Raw genomic sequence first — 26,967 nt, forward strand, 5'->3', positions numbered from 1 at the left:
TGGGGAGTTGTGTATATGTGGGGGCAGGGTGCGAGTGCAGTGGGCTTGTGGGGTGGGAGGAAGGGTGGGGGTATGGAGACTCCCCGCTCTCCCTGCATGGCAGAGCAGCAACCAGGGTGCTCAGGGGCATGGTTCCAGCCAGTGCTACACCTCGCAGCAAGTGGCACATCCTCCACCAGGCAGCCTGTACCCCACCCTTGCTGGGGAGGAAAGCCCTGCATACTGGAGCCAGATGCCTTCCCCACCCCCAGGGGAGCCCCAGCAGGGAAGGCAGCCAGCTCCAGCACACAGGGCTTCCTTCCCATGCCCAGCAAGTGCAAGAGCTGCACGTGTGCACTGGTGATACTGACAGCTTAACAGAGGCTGCGCCCTTCACTACCATGTGTAGTGCTAGTGGGAGCCACACCCCACCAGGTGCCAGTACCGCTGACAGCTGCTGCCATGAGTGCCCCACGTACCCCTGCCTGCTGCTGCCATGTACCACTGACAGGTTGTCTGCATACCCAGTTTGGGAACTGCTGTCCTAGTGAAAGATAAGAGTTGTGAACCTGTTTTTAAAACTTTCAGGTCACTAACCATGACCCAGAAGTATAGATTAGTTTTCACAACTCTCATCATTTACTTGACATACCAAATCGAGTTCAAAGTCCAAACTTCTCTTGCAACACATGAAGATACTTCTTTAAAGGATTTAAAGAAGAAATGTAACTACATAATTTAAATGTGCCACCCTTTTACGTAATAAACTAGTGGTTCAAACACTTGCACAGAAGTAGGTCTGAGTAGCTTGAGGAAGCTCCAACCTACATCTCCCACCTCCCAGACAGAGGCTAATCGCCTGTTGAAGCTGTGTTACTGCATGACATTAGGTTCTCATTAGGCCTGGGGTGTTTTTATCCAACAACTGTTGGATAAAATACATGAACAGTCCTTGAAGTTGAGGGTTTTTCCACCCTATATCAATGTCCTAACCAGGTATGTATTCCTAGCCCCACAAATCTTGTATCCTTCGTTTCACTGGCATAGCTTCTTCTATAAGGGGGTTGAAGAATGTCCCCAAGCAGAAGAGACTTAAATTTGGTTAGGGTATGTCCTTCCATCCTAGGACATGAAAGATGAGGATCTGAACCTCCTCAGGCTGAGACGAAAATTTAAGGCATTTCCAACTTTCTGCTAAGCACTTAAATCACTATACTTTATAAAAGGAAGACGACACCACCGCCTCCTCCAGCCACTCTACTTCAACTGAAGTGGCAACCACAACTGGTTTTTGAGAAGGCTGGTCCTGCTGGCACGCGTTTCAAGTCTTTGGAGGACTTGAGCAGAATACCTACTTTCTTGAGAAGAGTACCTGCTTTCTTGATCATGACTGAGCTTTAGTAAGAGACAGGCACTGAACTGCTCAGACTATGTTACTCATGAGCATACACAGATACAGAACTCCAGACACTTAACTTGGTTAGTTTAGGAAACTTCAAAATTAGATAGCACCTTGGCAGAGTTTTTTGGATAATTTTGGACTTGGGCACCTGAAGTAGGACTTGTATAAATTGAGGAAGGTCTTTCATCTGGCTTTGCATAACCAGCAGTTGTCCAGAGGTGGGAAAGGGACATGCAGCAGCTTTATTGACCTGCAACACCAGTGCAGCTGATGGCAGAGAACTGAAGTTACATTCATCTCCCAGAAACCACCCCAGTATATAGAAATTCTTAGGGCTCTGTGAAACGAACCCCTTTAAATATAAACTCAGCAGCTTTAGAAGCATACTCTATATATTCCACAGCAAATAATCCATTAATAAATATTTAAGTAATATTTTTCCTATCCACAACTTCAATTCCCAGTCTTACTCTCACACATTCTCTTTCAAGTTCCCCCCAAGCTCCTCATGAAATAAAGAGATTCACACTCAGAAATGCTTCATTCTATTTATTACACTTAAGAAATATTAACATCTTATGGTATCCTGTTTACCATCTAAATCCAGTCATAACCAACAAAGAAAAAAGGTTAACCATGTTTTAAAATGAGCATTCATTTTCTTCTTCTGTAACTTAAAATATTTTTTCAGTTGTACTAAATGTTTTTGTGTGTTTGACTATTTGGAAAAAAAATAATAAAAAAAAAATCTGTTCCAACTACTGAGTATACTGGTTTATTAATCAAATGGTTGTTGGCACTTTTGTCCACAATCAATCACGGTTTTGTTAACTCTCCCTCCACTCCAGAACTATCTTTTAAGTTACTCTCTTTATATCTGGGTATGTATGCAAGTTTGTTCAATTACATAAGAAAAGAAGTCTAGGGTTGCTATTTGAGAAAGTTTTTTAATTGCTTTCCTTGATACTCTTCCTCTGAAGCCAAAAAACTTTTCAGTTATTTTGTTTTTCAGAATCCTACTTAGCAACAGGTCTAAGTTGAGGTCTCTGTTTAAATCCACTTAAACCAAACAAAATGTACACTGTCTTCATTCGATGGTGTGCATAAACATTACACTCCATATATAGCAAAAATATCTTTTATTTATAATTTACATTTCAACAAGTGAAAATTGTACATTTTTGTTTACATATACAATCCCATATTCCATTAAATTTGCACGCATCTACAGAACTTTCACACAATGGACACCTGAAACTGTGCAGGCAGTAAGAAATTCAAATACAAAAATGTATTTATTAACCAAACAGTAGCTGGGGCCCTGCCCCAGGTGATCATTTTATTTTATATAAAAAGTATATGCCTTCGAGAGTTAACACAAGAGCTCCTCTGTAAAAAAAAAAAAAAAAAAAAATCATACCTCAGTTTATTTAAACTGATTCAACCTCTTCAGGCTCTGTTTTAATATCTATAGATGCAGGTGTGCTCTCTTCTGTACAGGCAGCAGGTGTGTCCACTGGTGGTTCTGTAACTGTAGGGCTGTTACAGGGCTCCTCTGTTTCTTGTTTGACAATGTTCAACATAATGTTTAATGGATTTTCTACTGGGGTCTTGCTGGGAGATGGCGTGCAATCAAATGACGATGTCTGCAAAATGAAAATTAACAATCCACATAGGATTTTAAAACACACCACTTTGATAGTCTTCATCTATAAAGTACTAGAGGGAGTGGGGAAAGCAGTAAATGCATACATTACAAAGGTTCTCACCAGAATGGTTTTCAGTACTATCACAATACAGCCTAAAACAATAAATACTCCCTAAATGAATATAATTAGCATGCACAACAGGAATAAATGTGATATGTAACCATAAAGCATGCCTTTCATTACCCCATTTAGCAGACTCCTCACACACAAAAACCCTGCTGCCAGTACAATAAGAAAAGCCCTGTATTTTCTGTTTCTAGCTTCTGTATAAATGGCATTTAACACGGCAAGCTGACATGCCACATAACAGCTAAAATAAGCTAAAAGCTTCCTAGCTAATTCTGAATTATAAACTTGCCTTTACCAGGTCAGCAGTTCTTTGTCTAGTCATTAGTATTAGAATGGATGTATTCAGAGCATGCTACCCACACTCACTGCAAAGCCATAACACTCTATACAAAACAAATTCACAACAAAATATTTTAAAATATACAAAAATAAGGATGTGCTTACATTCTGGTAATCTTCATAACATGATGGATGGTAAATCTACAAAAAGCAAGTAAACCATGTAAATGCTCAAAATACCCATTATGCAGCTGTTGTACTGGGTACAAACAGAGAGCACTCTGACTATGCACCCAAACACCAGAGTCCTGTAGCTTCCCCACCTTTTCTATGCCTGATTTCTAATGCCTAAAGATGACTTGAGGAGAGAAAAATGTTACCTTCTAACAATAATCATAAATGGAATGCCCCTGCAAATATTTAACATCAGACATCACATACCCCACACCAAAGCTACCAACTCTGAGCCTTAGTATCACAGGATCATAGTACTTAGGGTCGGAAAGGACCTAAACAGATCAACAGGTCCAACCCTCTGCCCCGGGCAGGAACAGGTGCCAGGGTCATATCACCCCAGCCAAATATCTGTCTAGCCTCCTCTTGAAGACCCCCAAGGTAGAAGAGAGTAACACCTCCCAGTAACTTCAAGTAGCAAGTCATTCAAAGCTCTGAACATATGTACAGGTCAGTCGCATCATACACACATTTAACTTGCGTGCATTCAACTGGGGGGGGAGGGGCGGCTTGAGTTTGCACATGTGCCCGGAGCTGTGTGGCGGGCCGCCGGGTGGCAACAGCAGTGTGCACTGCACCGCTGCTGCACAGCTTTAAGCACAGCTCCACAGTGGCGGCGGGAGGTTTCGGAGACAGAGGCAGTCACCACTGGCACAGTAATACACGATTCCACTATACACGATTTTCGCCTTACACGCTGCCTTTAGAACGTAACCCCCACATAAGATGCGACTATCCTGTATTACTTCTCAACTTCTACCTCATCCTCTCACAACCTGTAGGTTCAAATACTTTAAATGATTAAGAAAGGTAGAGCTTCCATCAGATATATTTGTATACCATTCTGAACCCATTTTTATATATTGGTGCATAGGCATGAGGCTGAGGTCAACATAAATGATGACCACATTCTTCCATCATGTTTAGGAAAATTGATGTGAAAGTCTGATCTATGCTGGCAATTCTAAATCTGGTATAACTTAATACTAAATCAAGAACTACATGTCCACATATATCCATACTATATTAATGACACTGCAGCATCGAGTGCTGAAGATACAGGTGGACAAGCCAAACATCTCTATGCCAAGGTACCAGCACTTTAAAAGTTCCCATGAGGTTGATGCTTTGGCATACTACGGGGGGCAAAAAGCAGCAGAACACTTCAAAAAGGCTGAGCATTCCTCTTCACCCACCCACCCCTCTTCTAGCACATCTTTGTTTAACCACAATTGCTCCCTAGCTTTTAGTGACCAAGTGTCTACATGCAGCATTGTGTTCAAATTACCTTTTCATCTACTCTAATGGCATTCTTTAGATGCCATTCTTCTTCTTCCTCATCCCAATATTGTTCAAATTGCTCTTGACAAATTTCACAGCTCTGAAAGATTATACAAAATATGACAGTTACAAGTAAGAATACAATTTACAAGCATTTAAAACCCTTTATTTGTGCTTAACTATTTCTAAGGAGGCACTAACTGCAGTCAATTAAGGAAAACTGGACTTTGTAACAATCACAGAAAATACACTAAATAAAATTATTTTTTGAACTGTATTATTAATAGAAATGGATCATTATTTGTTCACTTGCAACTTGCAAAATAAAGATTAGTGGCAAAACTGAGGGCTTGTCTAAATGGGGTACTCTCAAGAAAACTGACAATCCACCAAATGTGGGCAGACAATGGACATTAGGTTAAGGTGGTAGACTGATTCGGTTAACAAAATAGCTTCAAGATCACCATACAGCAATCTATGGCCACTTTACTCTGAAAGGGAGCTCTCTCTCAGAGGTTTAACATTGTTCAGCTTATGCACATTGTCCATGAACCCTCAGCAATTCGCTTTATTTTTTATCAACAGTGCCCATGCAGGCAAGCAATGATAATCAGATTCCACATTCAATTTAATGGTGCCATATTCAGTCTGCTAAAAATGACTCATGTCAGCTCTCTACATGCAGAAATAACTAGGTCTTCCAAATTTTAAAAAAGAATCCTCCAAAGTTGTCTGCCTTTAAGCCCCCAAAACAATCCGCATCAACCCCACTCCCTACTTAAGTTGCCTAGAAACATCACGTGCCTTCCCCCTTAGCCTAAGTATTTCCCTAGAGGCTTACACTTAAGTTTTCTGAGTAGCTAAGAAGTTTGAGAGGCTAGGGGACTTAATTCCTGTCCAAATTCCAATGTGATCCAACTCTAATCTAGAAATACCTAAACTCCACTTAAGCCCAGGGTTTAAGTACTTACAAAACATGCCTAGAGCCTGTTGGACCGCAACAGGACTGAGCTCAGTAAATGGCACAGCATCCACATTGACTTTCACTCTCCAAAATTAGGGGGGGGAGGGGAAGATGACATCCATCTTTAAAAGCACAACAGCTTCAATATAATCAGGATTATAACACTCAACAAGGAAGTGGGAGATGAGCAGGGATCCTGGTTTTCTCCGATTTTAAAAAAATCCCTAATTGTTGGTTTAAAAAAAAAAAAAGTAACCCCAAATGCACATTTTTCTGTGATTAAAGTGAAACACCACCAATATAAAGATCTATATATCAGTGTTGTTTCATTTAAATGAAAATGTGGATTTGGGGTTACTTCTTTTAAACTGAAAATTGGGGATTTTTTTAAATCAGAGAAAACCAGGATCCCTGGAAATGAGTATCCCTCCAGCATCCCTTTTATCTGAGGTGATTCAAATCCGTATCTCTCATTTCCCAGGACAGCAGACTAACCACCAGGCTGTAGACAACAGACTGAGTTGGAGGCACCCCCTATCCTTTCTACTGAAGCTCTGCCACTGGGGGGCCAACACTGAAAGATTCATGGAGCTAAGAAAGCAAGCAGTAGCAACCGATTCTGTAACCCTGGCAGGAAGAAACTTGGCTCCTGGTTCCTGATTCCAGGGTTGCTCCTCTGTAACCAAAGATTGCCTCAACACAAAAGGCTGGGTTTCAGCCCCTACCTCCCTGGGTATCATCTCCAGCACTGCAGAGTCAGGCCCTCTCTTACTCACTATTCTTTTTACTCCACATTCTTTTTCTCCAAAGTGGACCAGTTCCAACCAAAAGGGTCAGGTACACTCACAACCTGCTTGCATCCATATAACCCAGTGAATAGGACCATAGGATCTTAATCGGAGATGAAAGAAGTTTGTTTGAACCCTCCCCCTCAGGTTCAGGGGGGACTAGATTTCACATCTCCCAATTCCTAGCCAACTGCACCAAACTATTATGCAAAAACTGGCTGGCGGCAACCACCGTAACTGAATGAAAGTTCCAGGGCTCACTGTGCTGTCACCTGAACTCAATACTGCTACTGATGTAAAGTTAGACATTTCCCCATTGACATTCTGGATCTTGAAATGACAGAAGCACCTATATGCAACCCTGGGCTTGGCCCTTAAACTCTGGAGGAGTGGAGTTCAGATGCACCCCCATGTGCCCACCGCTGCCTGTGGCACCTCCTTGTTGAGCACTTAGCTGCTCTGACCTGCCTTCAGAGACAACTCATTCTCTCCGTGAGATGCCCAACCATGTTTATTTGCCCATCATCCTAGGCCAGATAACTAATTTTGCCTAGTTTCTGGGTGCTACAATTCCTGCGTGCAATGATTAAAAGAATTTGACCCTGCCCCTTAGTTCTCACTCATGATGGGGCTTATAACCCAGCTGACTTCTATTAACCATGAGACTTCTTTGAGTGAGGACTGCATATAAATGTTTTAAGGGGCTCATAATTTGTCCCACAGGGAACCCTCTTTCAATGTATTTACTTAAACAATTCATCCTATTTCACATGCATAGCTGTTACATGGAATTATATCACAGAATCCTAGAAAATGATGCTCTGAAATTTATGCTCTGACTTAAGAACATTTTCGTACTTCTAGGTACATTTCTAAAGTAAATTTATTAGGTAGGATGGAATAGGGTATACATTAAAATACCTAGGAATAAAAAGCAAAGCTCTTAAAATATTTTGTAGATTAGGTCATTCCTACCATCAACGCCACTTTAAACATGAATGTTTACCTCATCTGCTCCAGCTGGTCCAGCAGGTACACTCTGAAACTCTTTCTCTTTAGCAGCTTCCTGTGTTTTCAACACAACTTCTTCATGTGCTTTTTCAAAAAACTGGCTCTTTGCACGCTCCTCTAGATCAGCTATTTCTTCAAATTCTATCCAATCCTAAGAGGAAAAGAAAAGTGAATATGTAGGCCTTAAGTAATCATAACTTCAGTGTTTAACACATTTATTGAATACAGCTATACATAAGGGAAGTGAATGAAGAATTTGGCCTTTTCTTTAGCAAGACACTGATAAACAGACACTACCGTATATACTTTATACTTACTGTTAAACTGTAGTACCACCTTCTGTGAGTAACCTTTCTACTAACATCTTTTTCGGTACGATTTTGTCGATAATGCCAGTCTAAATGATCTGCATAAACATCTGTTTGTGAAGTGGTGAACCTCATTCCACAAGAATAACACTGAATGCCAGTGTACAGCCGATTTATGACGCTATCATAACGCCTACAAAAATAAATTTAGAAAGTCTTAACACTTTTTAGTTAAAAGATTGAAACTTTAAAAGTAAATGGGGAAGAAAACATTACAGTTTTGGATTCTCAGCTCACAATATAGACGCTAATATGTAGCTAAAACAAGTGTAAGATGGAGCAGATTTCCAGTGTGTTTAACACTGTACTGTGACCAACTTGAAATTAATTCAAACAGCAAGAGGTTCCTGAGGTATCCATTCAGGAAAGGTGAACTACCACATTAGCTATTTTACATCTAGTGTCTCAAGAAACTCATCAATGAGCTAATGTAAATAAGCCCAACCTTGCAAACCTTTGCTCAAATTAAGTTAGTTCCACAGACTTCCATGAGCATTACAAACTTCTTGAAACAAAAAAAATCCCAAAACAAAACAAAAAAAAATCAACTTTTCAAAAAATGATTAAATGTCTATTCCAAATGTAAAATGTTCTCCCTTTGTATATATTTTCTTATTAATGAACACAATAATGAAATTCATAATTGTATGCCTTAGTGAAACAATGAAGTGGCATCTCAAAATCTTCTACGAAGATGTCTTAGGTCAGAAAGAATTAAACTATTGAGATATCAGCATATCATAATTACCGTTAGTTACATTATTAAACCACGTGAGCGTACATACTGTTTCAATTCTTCAATTGTGAAGTTAGTAAGGTCTGGGACATCTTGATCTTCGCTCTGGTCTTGGTCATCCTCCTCCTCCTCAGGAGCTGGCTGCGGAGCAGTTTCATTTGCTTCTAGAAAGCACAGATGGAAAACAGTCCGACTGGTAAGAGACCATTCTAAAACTGTCCTACTTAATTTAAATATTTAGTTTATTGGGTGACTTAAGCTGAATACAAGCATAGCAATACTGAGTCAAATCCTCTTATTAGAACAGCTTAGAACAAAGGTGACATTTAAATACACAGATATCAATCTGAATTTCAGCAAGTGATAAGACAATGCTTTATCCCGGCCCTTCATTTTAAAAAATAATCTGTAACAGACAAGCTGAAGATACTTCAAATATTAATACATTCTAAAAAAATGTTATGTAGTTAAGCTAACAGGGAATGGCACAGAAGTATAAATCACATTATAACCTGACAATATTGATCAGCTAAAAGACAGGATAAATTTTAAAATTAGGTCACTACCATTTTTATTAGGTGTGCCAAGATATTAATTCCTAAATGATGAGACCATAGAACAAAGTTAAAGGTTTATAACGCATGCAAGGCATTAAAATACCTATTAAGCTGGAAAATTAGATCATTTTTTATCTTGACTTTTACTGGAAGTTGTGTACTAAAGTTATATCAAAAAGGAGAATAAGAACATAAAAGCTGTACATACGTGCTGATGTGGAATCAGTTTTTGACAATTTGAGGATTCCTGTAGAAACCAGTTTAGAGAATAATTCATTTACATCAAGCTGACCAAGGTGATTATCTGGATATGAAAGTGGAAAAGTCCAGAAGAAAAAAGAATATCAATGCTACATCTCTAATGCATTAACAAAATATGTCAATTATCTTTATTTATTTTAATTGTATTAACATTTTTTTTATATCTATTAGATTCTAAATCTAAAGCAGGGGTCCTCAACCTTCCGCCAGCTTGTTACCTGGCCATAAGCTGTGGGCTGGAAGTCTGTCCCTCCCCACACTCCCAGCAGCTAGCTGCCAGACTCCCAACCCCTCTGCAACAAGACTAAGCTTAGGCTATGCAGCAGAAGAGATGGCCTTTTGCTATTGCTTTTCCCACAGCACATGTTTTTACTTTTCAGTCATGTTCTCTCTATTCTTTTTTGTGCTTTTCTGATGTCCTGGCTAGTCAACTTCCCTTTCTAGTCTCTTCCTCAGAGTCAAAAGGTGTTTAGTGCTATTCAGCCTGCCATCCAAAGTATTGTTCAGACACAGAAGCTCTGAAAGAATATGATCTATTTTCTCAGTCTAGTTCTAGGCACTGTAAGCACAGTCGATTTAATGGCACAGTTCATTCCTGCCATGTTGGAAACTTTGTAAGTAAGGTGATGTGATGTGCTGAAATGAACTGCACATTTTAGCACTTGGTATAAGCCAACCCATTGCTTCTCTACACTGCTTTCCTACAACCAGAGCAAAATTTTACTTTCAGCACTAGTACATCTCAAATAATTCTAGATATGTAAACTAACAGCAGCTATACCCTCTGCATGGATGCCAGGACATCTCCAAAAGCAAACTCAGGTCCAGAACAGGTATTTATTAACAATTCAGTAAGGCTTTTCCCAGGTGTTCCAAACTAACAACAGGAAGCAACAGGCTGCCTAATACACTATGCTCTTAAATACTATGGCCCACAACAGGAAAAAAAAATATATTTTTTTTAAATCTAACCTAATTATATTGGTTAAATTATTAACCAATAACACAGCAGCTCATTTGTTTAAAAATTCCAACAGCACATTTGTGCTTTTAAAGAAATGCACATTTGTTTAAAAATTCCAGTTTTCTTTTTAAAAAAAGTTGTTGGAAATACCTGCTTGATTCTGAACAAAACCTCCAGGATTTTGTCCACGTACTGGTAAATACTGTTGACCTGGACCATATGGTACATGTTGACCAGAAGGTACAGACAGAACAGGAACCTGTAAAAGTAAACAGCTAAGTATTGATTTCACAACTATTTGAATCACAAAAGTTTCTTAAATTTTACTATCAACTTCTAGATTGCAATCATTACTTTTTACATAAGTTTATCTCCATTTAAGGAGACTACTTCCATGCGTTTTTAAAGTCTCCTTATTTGACCAAGCAGCATTTCAACTGTATGTTGATTTACAAAGCCTACAGAAACAAACTAAGAAAAATTACAAAATTCTATGCTTACTGATTTAAAGAGCAATTATTATTTTTTTTTAGACATCTAGCCTGCATGTTTTGAACTTGCTTAATACAGTACTTAAACATTTTGGGGTTTTTTAAACTGCTCCTTTTTAGACAAAACTAGACAATAAAGCAAAGGTATTTAGAGCTTACAAAGAAATCTGACTGGCAATGTGAACTAAACAGATTCTGCTTTTCAACTAAAAAACAAAATGGTATAAAAATTACATAAAAAAAAATAATCAGATTTAGGGGGAGGGGTATTTTGGGTATTCACTTTTAACAGAATGTCTTTTGCAACCATGTAAGTCCCTTCAGCATATAGTTCTCAATTTAATCAGTTGTCTTGGTAGTTCATCTTGAAAACTTTATCCCTATGCGTAGCAGGAGGACACCTGACTGGTATTTGTTAAGACTAGTTAAATCTACATATGACATTCATTTTATTGCCTTTACTATGAAAAAAAATGCTTCTATGTTTCGGTTCAACTAAAAAGAATGAAAAATTTTTTCACACTAATGTTCGGTAACAACTAGGGCGTGGCCATTCGTCCAGTTTTATAGAAGACAGCCAGGTTTTCTGCTACTCTGTCCTCTGTCCTATTGATACGAAACCAGACACCTTTATGTCCTCTATTTTCTTCCACAGACTTCCACCAGTCTGACAAAGGCGTCCGGTTTCATATCAATAGGAAAGTAGCAGAAAACCAGGCTGTCCTCTATAAAACACAACGAATGGCCAACCTAGTAACAACTAGGGATGTAAATACCTTTTAAAAAAAAATCAGTTCAACCTAGTCTAATAATATCAGTTAAACAACCGATAACAGCAGCTCAAACATGCTTGCTGCTTGGAGCAGGCCCTTGGGGAGGGGGTGAGGAAGGGAAGTGGTTGCAAGCCCCACCAGGCAGCTTACCAGCATACTCAGGAAGCAGCAGGCTGGAAGGGAGAACACCTAGGAATGAGCAGCTAATTGCTTAATTGTCATTAGGCTGCCCAGCCTTTTCTTTAACCTCACAGGTGAGAGGGGTACTAATCCCTACCCCTGCCAGGACACCGTGTGGTTTCTCAACCCCTGCCCCCTTCCATGCCAGACTGTACCCTGTCCTCTGCAAACCATAAGCTCGCTGGTTAATCACTGGGCTTATCGGTTAAACAATCATTTAATTTTTCACATCCCCAGTAACAAATTTCCTAAAGAACGGAACTTTTCCCAAAGAGTCATTGATATGGACCCTTAATGAACCATGTCACCTAAACTGACAGCTGTCACCCAACAAAACTTATTTCCCAAAAACTTAACTCCATCATGACAGCTGCGACTAACTTTTATAGCTCCAAATGGGGTAGCTAAACCAGTCTATGCCCAATGCTTATTATCTAAAGCAGTGCTTCTCAACCATTTTCTGTACCAGGACCAATTTGTAAACATCAATGGCCAGTCCCAACCCAGTGCCCCTCACTCCTGACCCACTGCCCCCTGCTCCAGCCGCCCAGTATATGGGGTGGGGGTGAGGACATGAGGTGTCCCAAGCAGCCCCTCACAGGCTGGAACTCTCAACGTGCAACGGAAAAGCCACCATTTCCCACATTTTTCTCCTTTAAAGGAGAATCCTTTTTTCAAGTTCGTTCGCCACCCTTCCATATATTCTTGTGAACCCACTTTTCGGTCGTGACCCATGAGTTGAGAAACACTGATCTAAACTAAAGGTACAGGTATGAACAAAGCGACAAGCGAAGTCCAAAATTTCCCTTTAAAATAGTTATGTAATCTATAGAAAATTACCGATATATAGGAATTAAAGCATGTTTTTATTTTGAAACCACTTATTGATTAGAGGTCTTCTAATCTCTAATAAAATCATGTTTTGGGGGATATGTAGAGAAAAAACCTCTAACATTTTCTTCAAGACAAAACAGCTTATTTAGACAAATTCTTACCTGATGTGGTTGTTGAGCATTTCCTACTGACATTGAATTGGGCATATTACTGAAGTTTCCATATTGAGGACCCTGAAGATTCTTGTCATCGAAGTAATGTCCAGATGCTCTGTTGAGCAGACTGGGGTAGTTCTGTGCTGTAGGGCCAGCTGGCCCATTAAAATTTGGTCCTTGAGAGCCATCAAACATTTCAGGTCTCTGGAATTGCATGCCATGGGATGGTCCATTGTAGGTCTGATTGGGATGTTCACTGTATGGACCAGTTTGCCCATAAGGTGATGTTTCTAGTCTGGAGGCAGGATGATTTGCTACATTTTCAAACCTTGGACCTTGGAGACCAAGAGGCATGTCAAACCTTGAAGCCTGCTGGTGTTGAGGGCCATCAAATCTTTGAGGTATTGTTGTATCAAATCGTGCCTGTTGACCAGGCAGTCCCTCAAACCGAGGAGGTGTTTGCTGACCTGGTGCCCTTTCAAACCGTGGGCCAGGTTGTCCATGTAACCCTTCAAATCTTTGCAAGAGAGACAGCTGGCCAGGTTGACCATCAAATCTGGACGAATGGCAGCCATCAAATCTTGGACCGGCTTGACCTAGAGGACCTTCAAACCTAAGTCCACCCCCAGTCTGAACTGAAGGTCCCTCAAATCTAGGACCAACTCCTGGCTGGATATGTGGCCCTTCAAACCTGAGACCACTCCCACCTGCCTGAACATGTGGCCCCACAGGCTGACCATGAGGCCCCTCAAACCTGAGACCACCCCCCGGTTGACCATGTGGTCCCAAAGGCTGACTATGTGGTCCTTCAAATCGCATACCACCCGCTGGTTGACCATGGGGCCCCAGTTGTTGTAAATGTGGTCCCTCAAACCTGAGGCCACCCCCTGGTTGACTATGAGGTCCCATAGGTTGACCATGGGGTCCCTCGAATCTGAGACCAGCCCCTGGATGAACACGAGGGCCCATAGGTTGCCCATGAGGTCCCTCAAATCTGAGACCACCTGATGGCTGACCACGAGGCCCCTCAAACCTGAGACTACCCACAGGCTGGCCTGTAGGGCCCTCAAACCTGAGACTACCCACAGATGGGCCCGTAGGTCCCTCAAACCTCAAAGCATTCCCTACCTGCCCAAGAGGGCCTTCAAACCTGATTGCACCCCCTCCACCTACCTGCCCTGAGGGCCCCTCAAACCTGAGGCCACTGCCTAGCTGTCCTGGTGGTCCATCAAACCGCATGCCACCCCCTCCTCCTGCCTGTGCTAACGGTCCATCAAACTGAGGGGCACCCCCAGCACCAACCTGTCCTAGTGGCCCTTCAAACCTCAAAGAGGCCTGTGCAGGTGGCCCATCAATTCTAGAATTTGAGGTGTTAGATGGCCCATCAACAAAATGACTTGCTTGTCCATCTCCGCCTCCCCTTGAAGCAGGCGGTCTAGATGGCCCATCAAACAGAGGTCTGTCCTCCATCAATGCAGTTATTCTCTGCTTTACTTCAATGCCTCCAAATCTTGACCCAGGACTGTCAGTAAATGCTGTTTTCTCTGGATCTTCATATCTAGATCTCTTGAAACGTTCACTGAACGGAGATCTTGGTTCTTCTCGAACACCTTTAAAAAATGAAAAAAGTTACTACTTTTACTTACTGAAATCTTTCAAGTCACCTATCATCCATAATATAAAAATTAAATATGTACCACTCTGTCCAAGCATTTGCCTGTCTTCAGGATTATCAAATTTGCAAAATCCCTCTCCATCAATTTTCTGGAATTCTGGTGTACATTTCCCTTGTTGCCCAAACACATCTCTACATTCATCTGATTCTCCCCAGCTATCATAAGGATCAAAGCTTTTAGAACTGCTTGTTCCTTTAGAGGAATTCTGCTCATCATGTCTTCGCTCACTTTCATGTGGTGAAAGATTATCAGTGAAAGGTCTATTACCAGATATTGGAGAATGCCGTCTTGACCTTTCTCCAAATTGCTCTTTTCGGTCAAACTGTGCTCGTTTTTTTGCTTGCTCGCATTCCAGTCCAGAAAGCAATGCGTCTGTGAAATGGTAGTCTAAAATATCATCAGGATCCAACAAATCAAGCCTTGGAAATGCATGTTGAACTTGTGTTCTTTTCAATTTAGCTTTATGCTCATAGTATGTTAATTCAGCATCTGAAAGAAGGGGCTTCTTTTTCACGCCACATTTTTCATCTGTAGGACTATCCCACACATTGCATCTGTGCTTTCCTTCCTGATACTGGAACAACTGACGAATCTGATGAGCCACAACCAGGAACTCATCTTGTGTTATTTCACCAGACGCCAGACGTTCATTTGCCTACAAAGTAAGAAAAAGGAAAATACATTTTATATTTTGATTTTAAAACTTCGTAAACAATCTCTACAAAGATGGATCTAATTGAATATTACTTTTTTGAGTAATTCTCTCTTGCTTGCGGAAGTCAATTCTTTGGGAATCTGCAAATTGGCATCCACACTCAATCGATGCTGCAGTTTTGGTGCGCGAGGTGACAAAATTCCTTTACCAGCTGCCCAATTTTCCCTATGCCTTTGATGTGGTGATTTACCAAGTCCTTGATGTTCTTCACTCTGCTGTAAGCTGAAAACAAAAAATGAGGATATTTAAAACATAATTTTTTCCTTTAATAAAGAGACATTCATCATCACAATCATTATAACTGATCCCATGTATGGCTGCTACACCCCAGCTGCTCTTAACAGAATTTTGGCATTTTTTCACTGTTAACTATTTGAAATATATCAAGGCTGTGAACCCACTTTCTTTGACAAGCCTAATGCTGCATCCCACACTTGCTGAAGTCAATTACGAACTCCAACTGATTTCAGAAGGAACAAGCTCAAAATCAGTAACTTACTTTTTACTTTCCTCCCAACCAGATTTCCACCTTTTGCTTGATTTGGGACCTTGCCAATTCTCCACATTCTCCTTTGGCTCTGGGGTGGATTTTGCAGAATGCTGATTTACAGTTTCCTGTGGTCTCTCATCTTGAGTTTTTTTCAATCTCCTCGGATCTCTCACATCTTGTTTAACGTTTCTCTTATTAGAGTTTCTTTCCTCTCTCATGGTTTGAGTAAATTCCTCAGCATGAGATTGTTTAAGACCTGACTGACGAAGCTTTCCAATTTTTGGAGTTGAGGAGGTAGGGGACAGACTCCTCAGTCTTCTTTTGGGTGACCGTCTATCTCTCCTCTTTGGAGAATGAGCAGATGGTGATCGAGATTTAGGAGAGCGTGATCGTGACCTTTTCCTATTACTGGATCGTCCAGGTTTTCCACCCTGTTTTTCTGAATCTTCCGTGTTGGCATCTTGTTTCTGTACAACACCATTAATTACTTTATTTCTACTACCAATAGGTCTGTGTTCAGATGTCTTATGTTCCTCTTTCTCTTTTTTCTCTATACTTTTCCTCTTTTCTTTTGCGTCATCATCTTTAACATCTGGCTTCTCCTGAAGATGCTTTTTTAGTCTTGGATCTCTCTTACTAATTTCAGACAATTTCATGTTTTCGCATGTTGGAGTTTTAGTATCTTTAGTATGGGATAATTTATTTTTCAAAGGGGATGGTGATTTAGATTTTGTTTCTGCCTGATCAAGTTCTTTTTTCTGTATTTTTTCATTTGATTTTAACTTTTCTTGCTTTGATGCGTTTTGTTTTTCAGTTGGCACAGGTTTATTGACCTTGATATCAGACTGATTTGTTGTGGTTGACAGAAATTCCTTCCTATGACTTTGCTCTTTAGCATGAGAGGAATGCTGAGCCATCCTATTAAGTCGAGGATCTCTGTTCACTAATTTAATATCATGAACTTGAGGGATTGGAGAAGGTCTGTTCCTTTCAGATTGCACAGGGGAAGCTTTAACTGACATCTGAGGAGTCTGACACACATGTTGCTTGGAAGGTGCTGGAACTGGACTCATGGTAGATGCTCCTTGCTGAACACTAAGAGAAACCGCCTGAAAGATGGGGGGAGGGGAAAAACGTTAGCCTGTAAGATACAAACCCTACTCATTTTAAAGTTATTCTGCTGTGCCACATCTTAAAACTCAGCTGCAGAATAAAAATATATTCACAGAAGTTCCCTTCCACATTAAAATACAGTAACATTATAAAAAACAGCAGAGAAAGTAGAAATACAATAAATGTCAGTACCACGTAAGAGATTATTTCAAAGATCCCACTAATAGATCAAGTAAAATTTCTTATACTTGTATTTCATAGTTTTTCACCTTATCCTAGACACCAAAAAAAGTAAACAGTAAGCCACCTAATATGCCAAATATTAAGTATTGATATGGTTTAAATCAGTGCAGCTCAGCTTCCAGCCTACAAGCCAAATTCAATGCACAGGGCCACATCATTTGGCCTGAGGGGAGCCTTGCATACTGCATGACATGGCCCTGGGGCCAGATGTTGCATGGGGTCACTCCATGGCCAGATCCAGGATCTGAAGCCAGGCCAACACACCAGACCACACCTGTTCCATCAACACTAGGCTAGATTTACTTCAAGGACCGACCCATGCCACTCATACAGCCCCCACAGGACTGGAGGGTTGAGCACTAGTGGTTTAATTTGTTTATTTCCATACTATTTTTAACCACTTAAGAGTAGGAAAGATACAAATATAAGGAAACATGAAGGACAGCCACTTTCAGGCTATTAGAAACAAGCATGACATGATTACTCAAATTAATGCCCCACCTTCCCAAGTTTGCACCACATTAGAAACAGATGTTCTTTATACAAATAAATGGAATAAAGACTGCTAAAAAAAGGTGCTTGTGTTCAACATTTATATAGTATAGTGATTATCACAAGAAATGAGATTAGCTCAGTGTTGCAATACACATCACTTTGAGGAGAAGTCCAGCAGAAAGAACCTTTGCTTACTTCAGTTACGACTAAAATAATTATTAAGATAGTCTGTGGCAATATAAATTTGGTGCCAAGGCTCCTAAATTCTGCAATTAGAAATACTTAGCTAGTCCTGATGGCAAAAACATTCTAAAATATCTACCCTTGTCAAAAAGTGAGAATCATGCAGTAGCCCATTCCATACAGTAAGCAGTGTAGCCAAGGAAGTGTTCAACACTTCCAAAAGCAAAATTACAGCTTGCCACGCAGGAGAAGACTCCACAGACTACCCTACTCACCAATTGTGCTTTAGTCTGTTCTAGCTCCAGCTCTAATTTTTTCTGCTGAAGTTCTAATAACTGTTTTTGCTTTGCAAGCAGTTGCTGTCTTATTAGTTGCTCTTGTGTCAAATTCTTCTGTATTTCAGGAACAGCTGGAGGAGTTGAGACACCAGACGAAGTGACTCCAGAGGTAGGTGTAGAAGGTTCCTCAGGCTAAAAATAAAAATAATTTTAAGATTACTATAGCTCATGAAGGAAACAAACTGAGGCATTTCAAAACTAACTGGATTTCAATTAGTAGTAGAACAATAACTTATTTCATTTATATGATAATCAGCATCTGTACATCAACTGTTTTTCAATAAAAGCATCAGAACGAATATTTAACATTTTGCTCAATTTGAGTTTGAAAGCATTGTCATATAAAAATCATTTAATACAAGTTAGATTATTAAAATTTAGCATTTTACAGTCCAGTTTTTAGAAGTAAAAATGAACTCATTTAAACACCAGAAGCATCAAAACTTTCTTACCCATCCACCTAAACACATCACCTACTTCATCCTTCATCCAAATTCTTAATACCGGCTTAGTTTCAATAAACAGGGAAACACAATTAAACTATGTGTAATACCATCTGTTCATGCAGTAACCACATTCAAACTTACCGATTTATTTAAAAACTTAGGATTCACATGGATGCTAGAAGTATTCACATTTGGGGGTAGAGGTTTAATAGGCCAAGCAGGATCTAATGAGTTGACTCTGACATCAAGGGCATATAGCTTCTTCAAAGGGAAAATATCATCCCATGTAGAGCGTAATTTAAATAAACTTTTCCTAGTATTTTCATCCACCTAAAAACAATAGAACAATTCTATGGCTTGTTAAGTTAATATAAAAAAAGTTTTACACAGTTTATTTGCAAAAAAATCTACCATTCCAAATATGTTAGACCTCCATTGATTTAGAAGGCTCAACCTTAAAAAAGCGTTAGCAAATAGTTTAGTATAAAATTATAAAGTGCTTAAAGAAACACACATCTCTTACATAAATCGTATCAAATACAGCACCCTTACAACCTAAGTTTTAACACGCGCTTGTGCATAAAATTCAATGAAAAAACTTAAAACAGCACAAATATATAAATGTGGAATTGTCTGAAGAGCATATAAGGGTTTGGTAACGTGCTACCATCCTCTTTAATAGGCTCTATTTAGGATAACTTTTTATGTATTAAGATATACATTTTATTAGATTTTGCCAAATTTCTATAAAAAAAAAAGTTTAATGATTACCTAGTCGTTTTACTGAAATTAAAAATTATTGATGAATATATTAAACACTGATAGAGTGAAAACTGCTAGCAAGCAAGTGAAGACATTGCTTACATTTCTGAATTACTGAGATTCCACATCAGAATTTAGACACTAGCTGGGGCTTGCACATCACAAAATCACAGCCAAAGTGTGCAGGGGAGGGCCAGCCCAACAGCAGTTTTATCATTGGAAAACAATATAAGCAAATGCACAAAAAAACCCAACAACCTAACATTATGTCAATTCAAGTTTCGTTTCAGTTGTAAGATTACACAGAACCATAAACTATCATTTATAGTTTATGTAAGTCTCAAAATATCCATGTATCCTTTTGCAAACTCTTTAAAGAGCGTAGATTTTTCTACTACCAAGTAACCTAGAAATTTATATTTAAAAAATTTTGTTTATTGACTTGAATTTGCTTAGTTAACCGAGAGAGAAATTTGAGGACAGATAACACGTCTTCATACTTGTGCCACAGTCTGTGTGTTATTTAAACAAATAATATCTGTTTTACAGGCCAGTTATTACTGCAGTATTTATAATTTCAACTACAAACTGTTAAAATGGGATGTGAGATAATTTGGAATGTTGTTTTAAATTCAGTCACTTGTATTACATACTGCAATCCTCCAGGAAAACTCTAGTTATTTTTGTTCAATGTAATAATTTAAAAATTTGCAGGAAAAAAAGCCTAATTAGAACAGAGCTGACAAACTGACTTCAATAATCATCTCTTAATTTTTTTTTTAAACAATGTCAGTCTTAGAGATCCAAAATTATTATAGATCAAGAGTTTATCCTATATTAATACCAAATTATTAAAGGCTATTTCCTTTCAAAACACAGACATATAAGAAAAATAAAAACAAAATACCAAAATGAATAGTTCTAAGCAGTGGATATTAAAGGTATTAAGCTCAGAAACATTTAAAAAACAATGAATGCTATAGTTTCAATAAGCTGAAGCATGATTTTCTTTATGAATGTTTGCAATATTGCACTAAAACACATGGGTAGAACTTCTACTGTTGAGACCTGCCATCATAGCTTCATGCGAACCATTTTTAAATATTCTTTGTTCATCACTAACTCCCTGAAGTCGCATACTAAAAAATGTACTCATCCCAAAAAATCTGTATATGAAGGGAAGTGTTAAAATAAATACCAAGATCCTAATACAAAGTGAAAAATCAGATGAATGTACACAAAATGTGAACCAAAATATTGACTGATTTCCTCTGTTAAATAAAGGGTGCTATGTAAATAATATGCAGAAATACAGGCTAAGAGCCCATTTTCAGTTCACAATCCAAACTGATTAAGGTCTAGTCCAATCTAAAAAATGATTCAATTTGCCTGTTACTCTCTTATTGAGAGCAAAAGTAAGTAAATCAAATGCAGCAGTGAAACTTTAGATGAAACTAAAAACTCACTTGCAACGCAATAGTTATACATTCTTAGAAAGTCTTTCACCACAGACTTATAAGCTACTAAAAAAAAATATATATATATAAGAATGCTGCTGATAGTCACACTTCCTAGTCTAAGCACTCTTTTTTGCCACCTTAAATGCAAAATATTTTAAAATGAAAAGCTAAACCCACTTCAAATACAAAAAAACAAAACTCACTCAGAAGCTCATACATTTTAAAAAGGTTTCCTTAATATGTCTTTGTACAAAGGACATTTCCTACCTTAAAAACAGATCAATTCAGAATTAATTTACCTGTACAGTGCAACAGATTTTTTTATTTTATTTTTTTTAAATATCAGGCAAGCATTGTATTAACTAGCACAAAAAGAGCTAATGAAGACTTGCCCAGTAGGGAAGAAATTACTGAAATTTAGGTAAACTCATCTCTGGACCCTGTAAACTGATATCATAACTTAAAATTTCTCAGAAACCAGCACACAAAAAACAAATTTCCTCTTAATGACACAGTAGTAATAAAATTAATTGAAGAAAACATTAATTCTTACATTTCTCTGCCCAAAAAATCCAACACTGAAAACCAAGTATTTATTTATGCGGGAACAAACTCTGCTTAGAATACAGAACATTTCTGAAAGCATATATACCTTTTCAAATACACAAATAAATGTTGCAACTAGGTTTTTAGTAAACGCAGTAAGATACTCTCTTCCAACGTTCTTGACAATGGAATCCATAAGATACATAACAGGAAGCTTCTCTGAAGGAGGAGCCTGGAGCAATAAGAAGAAACTGAGAAGTTTAGTATAACAACATGCACTCATAAATGTTAAAGTTAAGGTATTATCAATCCCAAACAAAAATAGAGACCTCTATTTTGGTTCACACTATAAATCAAAGGACTGTTTCACACATATGAAGAGTTGATATTCAAAGTACCAGGCAGTGTTTCAACCACACAAAAAGGGTTTCAACTAATTGTTATGCTTGTGTACGAAAAAGATGGGGGGGAAAATGAGCCTAAGTGTTACTTTAGGGGTGCTGAACAAACTGTTTCAGATTCATTTGAAAGAACTGATTAACATGAAATCACTATTAGCACCTGCTGGAACATCTAAGAAATGTAATTTGACCCAACTTAAAGCTGTTTATCTACATCTTGCATGTCAGACTTCTGGCAGAAAGCCCAAAAAATATTGAAGTTCTGTAGCCGTAAGTTAACGTTGAATACCATAGTCCCTTGGTAAAAGAATATTTGGAATAAAGTTACTTCCTTGTAATCCAAACGAAAAACATGAGGAATCTCATCCTCCCTTCAGCAGCTGCAGTTAGTAGGATTTTCACGGTGCAGGCAAAATATGCAGCTAAAACAAAGTTCTAAATCCAAGCAAAACTCAGTTATGAGCTTGATCATGTAAGTACAGATGAGCTTGTAACTGGCAACCACGATTTTCAGTGAAGACAGTCTTCAAACTCTGGGCACTCCATTACCAAACAAGCAGGTTGGGGGGTTTTTTTTTGGTTTTCACTTTTTTTTTTCCAGAACTGGTAACAAGTTTGTGCAACAGGAACAGTGTGGTGGTGTTGAAACTGGCACAGCAACTACGAACGCGCATGAAACCTTGCTGGCCCAAAGCAAAAGAAATTCAATGCCTACCATCAGCTTTCCCAAGCAGAAGGCACAGCAAATTTCCAGAAAGCATCAGCAGGTACACAGACTTGTTGGTGAGGACAACGTAAAAGACACAACAGCATAAACTGTCCATTGACTGTGCTCCCATATAGGAGCTTGCAGTGATGCAACTTTTAAATTCCCATTCACCATGCCTTTAGTCAAGTGTTAAGTGAGAGTAAGTTTACTCATCAGTAACTTGAGCCAGGACTGGTTAACAGATTGATCCATCATTAATAACACCTCAATTAAAAAAAAAACAACATTGTCCAGACAAGTGTGTGGAAATGCTCTTGCTTTACAGTTTTATTTAATACCTTCACCACTAAAGGGGCTTAAGTAAACAAAAGGGAAAAAAATATATAGGGCATTCTGAGTCCTTTAACTTTTTTGGGGTGAATCAGAGCCATGTTCTGTCATACCTTCGGCAATTTCTTTTTTATATCAGGCTGGTATTCAATCTGGTCACTCCCTAAACTAGTTTAGATATGGAGGGAGAAATTTAATGGGCCTTTGATAGGTCTTTGAATATAACAGGAAACCGGGAGATGCATGGGGCATGTACATTAATTTCTGTAAATGAACAATATGACTTATGCAATAATGGCCCATTAATCTGAACATTGAAAGCAAGATTAACTGAGCTAAAGCAACCACCAATGAAAAAGTCACACCCCCTCTAGCCTTCAAAACCAAGGTTATAGGTCCAATACTTCACAATACTAAAATGGCTGGAAGAGTTTGGGTTTCTTCTTCAAGGTAGTCCACAAAATAGTAAGTTAAAAATTGTATTTCTAACTTCTAAAAACATCTTGTTAAAGAGAGGAAGAGAGGGGAAGGTTGTAATCAAATGTATAGCTTCTCTGATTTTCAAGGCACTTTCAGTGAAACATACATAGCTGTCTCACCAGCAACTGATAGTGTTACGTATTTTTTTAGTTCATCACTGAATGTATCTATACAGCCGAAAGTAGCTAAGCTTTAAAACCTAAGGCCTTGCGGGGGGTCCATTAAAACTGGTAGCAAATCCCTTAAAAAAAAAAAAAGAAAAGAAAAAGAACCCACAACTGTCACCTTCATCAGGCATCAGATTGTGAAAAATAATCACATGTGGAACCACTTCATTCAGGTAAGGAAGCCTGTTTCCAAATCAACTTATATAAATTAGGAGTTAAGTATTCAAAACTGAGTTTGCTGCATAAATTATTCAATGTCACTTTTAAGAACCAGGATTTAGATTAGGCTGAAATCTGTAAATCCTTTTTCTGAAAGTATTTTTCAAAACTGCTAGCAAGCATTCAGTTTAGCACAAAAGGGAATCCAGGAATCCTAGCTATGGTCATTATTGTGATTTTCAAGAGTCTCCTGGTTAAAGATACCCACAGGGCACCCACCATAAATTAGGGAAGGTCACCAGGATACCCAAAGATACTAGAACGTATTAAATATGGCGGTTAGCTTTCATTGCAGAACACAACACCCACTGTTCTTTTTTTAAATCAGGTATGAAAGGTATTGTTGGAAATGTGTGGCTCTGTTCTTTTATTAGTTTCCCGAAAGATTTGCACCTTATACTTATATAAAATAGTTGAACCCCAGGTCACGCAACTTTTGAACACCTTTGGTTAAATAACCATGTTAGCAGAATACGTCTTAGAAACGGATTCTGCACTACACAATGGAAAATAAAAAGACAAATACATATTTCACACATTTTATTTACAAATTTTAAATACCAGTCACACATTTCATAACCATTTATTAAAAAGGTAAAGCAGACCACTCAGTTTTACACTAAACAAGCTGTCTCCAGGCAACACTTTTTAAAAGTGGCTTAATAAAGGAGATCAATTCCCCGGGAAAAACTAAAAACTTGCCTTTGTATAACCATAGTCACGAACAGTAACTATGCAATTCTAACCATAGATACAGGATTTAAAACATCTATAAAAACACTCATTGGGGGGAAGCTCCAAAAGCACGCAGAAATGAAGATATTTGACAGCATTAGAATTCATAACAAGTCATTTTATATGCACCCACTGCCCCCTATTAGATATAATGGTGAGATTGATTGTTATGAAATCAGCTCCCCAAAGAAATGGCAAAGCCCAGCCCCTCGTGACACTTAAAATTAGACTGGACAAAGGTCTGAAGAATACTTTTAAGAAGTCATCCTGCTTTGATGAAAAAAAATCAGATTAAATAAACTGGAGGGCTCTAGCTCCCCCCTCTTAAGTACTGTAATTCTCACCATTATAAGCCACAATTTATAACCACACAACAAAAACCCTACAATATACCTAAATAGTAGAGGGAGCAGGGGAGAACACAGAGAGGTTTTGCTTAGGGGTGGTGGTGAAAAAGAGCTTTTATAACTAAAAAAACTCTTTTGCTAAAAAAGGTGCAATAAACCCCCAGCCATGTGCCCACAGGCTGACTGATGTCAGCAACTGCCTGGGTTGGGCTCAGAGGGAGCCTCCTCTTTCCCTTCTTTTGCATCATGTGCCTCTCAGGCGCCATGTTAGGATCCTACAGGCTGCTGCTGTCTAGTCAGGGCAGATTTCTTCTCCCCCTCCCCAAACCTATAAGCTTCTCTAAAAAAAGAGAGAGAGATTAATGACACGCACACACACAAACACACGCACCACTAAGCTACGAGTCAGAGCGGCAAACAAAACGTCCCGTGCAACTTGGCTAACCAGTCAGGGGGGTGGGGGGAAATAAAGCAACGCCCCGCACGTAACTCCACCAAGCACACGCAGGCCTCCCAGCCACCCCAGGAAGCTCAATCTGTGAGGGCCCCAATGTGAGCATCTCCACTGGGGGGGGGGGGGGGGGAATGCTCCATACAAAGGAGGAAAAACTCTAGGGGGGAGGGAAATAGTCAATAGGGGACAGGGGAGAATACTCCTAAATACTTGGGGGGCGGATACTCCATAAGGGGAAGGGGAATATACTCCATATAAAGGGGGGGAAATAAATACTCCATGAGAGGGGAAGGGGGCAAAATAGATTCCATACAGAAGGGGAGGCGAGAATATACTCCATATAAGGGGAAAGAATATACTCCATAAGCGGGGCAGGGGATATATACTCCATGGGGGAGGGGGGGAATATACTCCATGGGGGAGGGGGGGAATAGGAGAGAATATACTCCATAAGAGAGGAGGGGAGAATATACTCCATAAGAGAGGAGAGGAGAGGAGAATATACTCCATAAGGGGGGAATACACTCCATATACAGAGGAAAAAGAAATACTCCATGGGGGGGAAGGGAAATACTCCATATAGAGGAGTGGAAAGAAAAAAAAAAATACTCGGGGGGGGGGAGTCCTATTCGGAGGCCGCAGCGCCCCGGAAGCGGGCGCCTTCCTACCCCGAGCGCCCCGGGCCCGCCCGCAGCCGAAGGCCCCGCCGAGGCCGGCCCGGCCCTGCCCTACCCTTGCTGCCCCCGCCCTCGGCGGCGCCGGGGGCGCTCGGCAGGGCGAGGCGCTGCCCAGGCCCGTCCGGGCCGCCATGTTGCGTGCGCCTGCCTCCCTCACCCCCTCCCCCCCTCACCCGCCCGGCCCAGCTCGGGGTCCTGCCCCCCAACCCGCCCCTCAAGCGCCCCGTCCCCCGCCCGCCGCCCCCCGGGGTGCTGTCCGCCCCCAGCGCTCGGGGAGGAGCGGGCGGAGCGAGATAAAAACCTTGGCGATTTGCGCCTCGATGAGGGAGACGATGTCCTTGGCGAAGGGCACGTTCTCCTCGGCCAGGATGGTCAGCATGTTGATGTGCGGCTTGCTGTTGAAGGTGAGGTCCTCCAGCGACGACTGGTAGTCGCGGCACGCGTCCTCCCGCGCCTCGCTGCCGCCCTCCGGGGCCGACATCGTCCGAGCGGGCCGCCGGACCCGCCCCGCCCGCCGCGCAGCGCCCCCCGCCTGCCCGCCCCGCCCCCGCCGCCGAGCGCCGCTGCCCCGCCGCCGAGCGCCGCTGCTGCCGCCGCCGCCGGGCTCCTCTACCGCATCCTCCGGGCCGGCGCCGCCGCCGTCTCCGTCTCCGTCTCACACGCACAAAATGGCGGCGGCGGCTCGCGGGCTCCTTCTTCCTCCAACCGTTGCGTCATGTGAAATTGTTCTAAGGGAGGGGGCGGGCGCTTGGGAACCCCCTTTTGTTCCTTGCCCGCCTCCTCATTGGCCCGCGCCGCGGCCCGGGCGCTCCCTATTGGCTCCTCAGGACCGGAGGAGTTGCTTTCCGCCCACCCCGGTTGGCCCCGGCCAAAACGCCACCGCCGTACTCAGTGGCTATTGGTCGGTTCATCTCCACCCCGGCCTTTGATTGGCAGGAGAGTATAG

General features: G+C 40.4%; 1 protein-coding gene across 2 annotated transcripts; it reads right to left on the reverse strand.

Annotated features, from left to right (window-relative positions):
- Positions 1-1,915: 1,915 nt before the first annotated feature.
- On the reverse strand, positions 1,916-26,762 carry PCF11 (PCF11 cleavage and polyadenylation factor subunit). Of its 2 annotated transcripts, none has more exons than XM_059722092.1 (16): positions 26,323-26,762; positions 21,609-21,734; positions 18,876-19,064; positions 18,226-18,420; positions 15,926-17,025; positions 15,459-15,648; positions 14,733-15,366; positions 13,042-14,645; positions 10,753-10,861; positions 9,586-9,681; positions 8,870-8,984; positions 8,034-8,217; positions 7,712-7,867; positions 4,961-5,053; positions 3,604-3,639; positions 1,916-3,027 (listed from the first exon to the last, which is right to left on the reverse strand). In XM_059722092.1, the coding sequence occupies exons 1-16, from the start codon at positions 26,500-26,502 to the stop codon at positions 2,812-2,814; spliced, it is 5,223 nt and encodes a 1,740-aa protein (XP_059578075.1). In that variant the 5' UTR covers positions 26,503-26,762; the 3' UTR covers positions 1,916-2,811. The 2 variants fall into 2 exon arrangements, with proteins under 2 accessions (XP_059578075.1, XP_059578078.1); XM_059722095.1 differs by having other exon boundaries at positions 14,979-15,366; positions 26,323-26,761.
- Positions 26,763-26,967: the final 205 nt, after the last annotated feature.

This window comes from Alligator mississippiensis, chromosome 1 (assembly GCF_030867095.1).
Source record: "Alligator mississippiensis isolate rAllMis1 chromosome 1, rAllMis1, whole genome shotgun sequence".
NCBI classification, from domain to species: domain Eukaryota; kingdom Metazoa; phylum Chordata; order Crocodylia; family Alligatoridae; genus Alligator; species Alligator mississippiensis.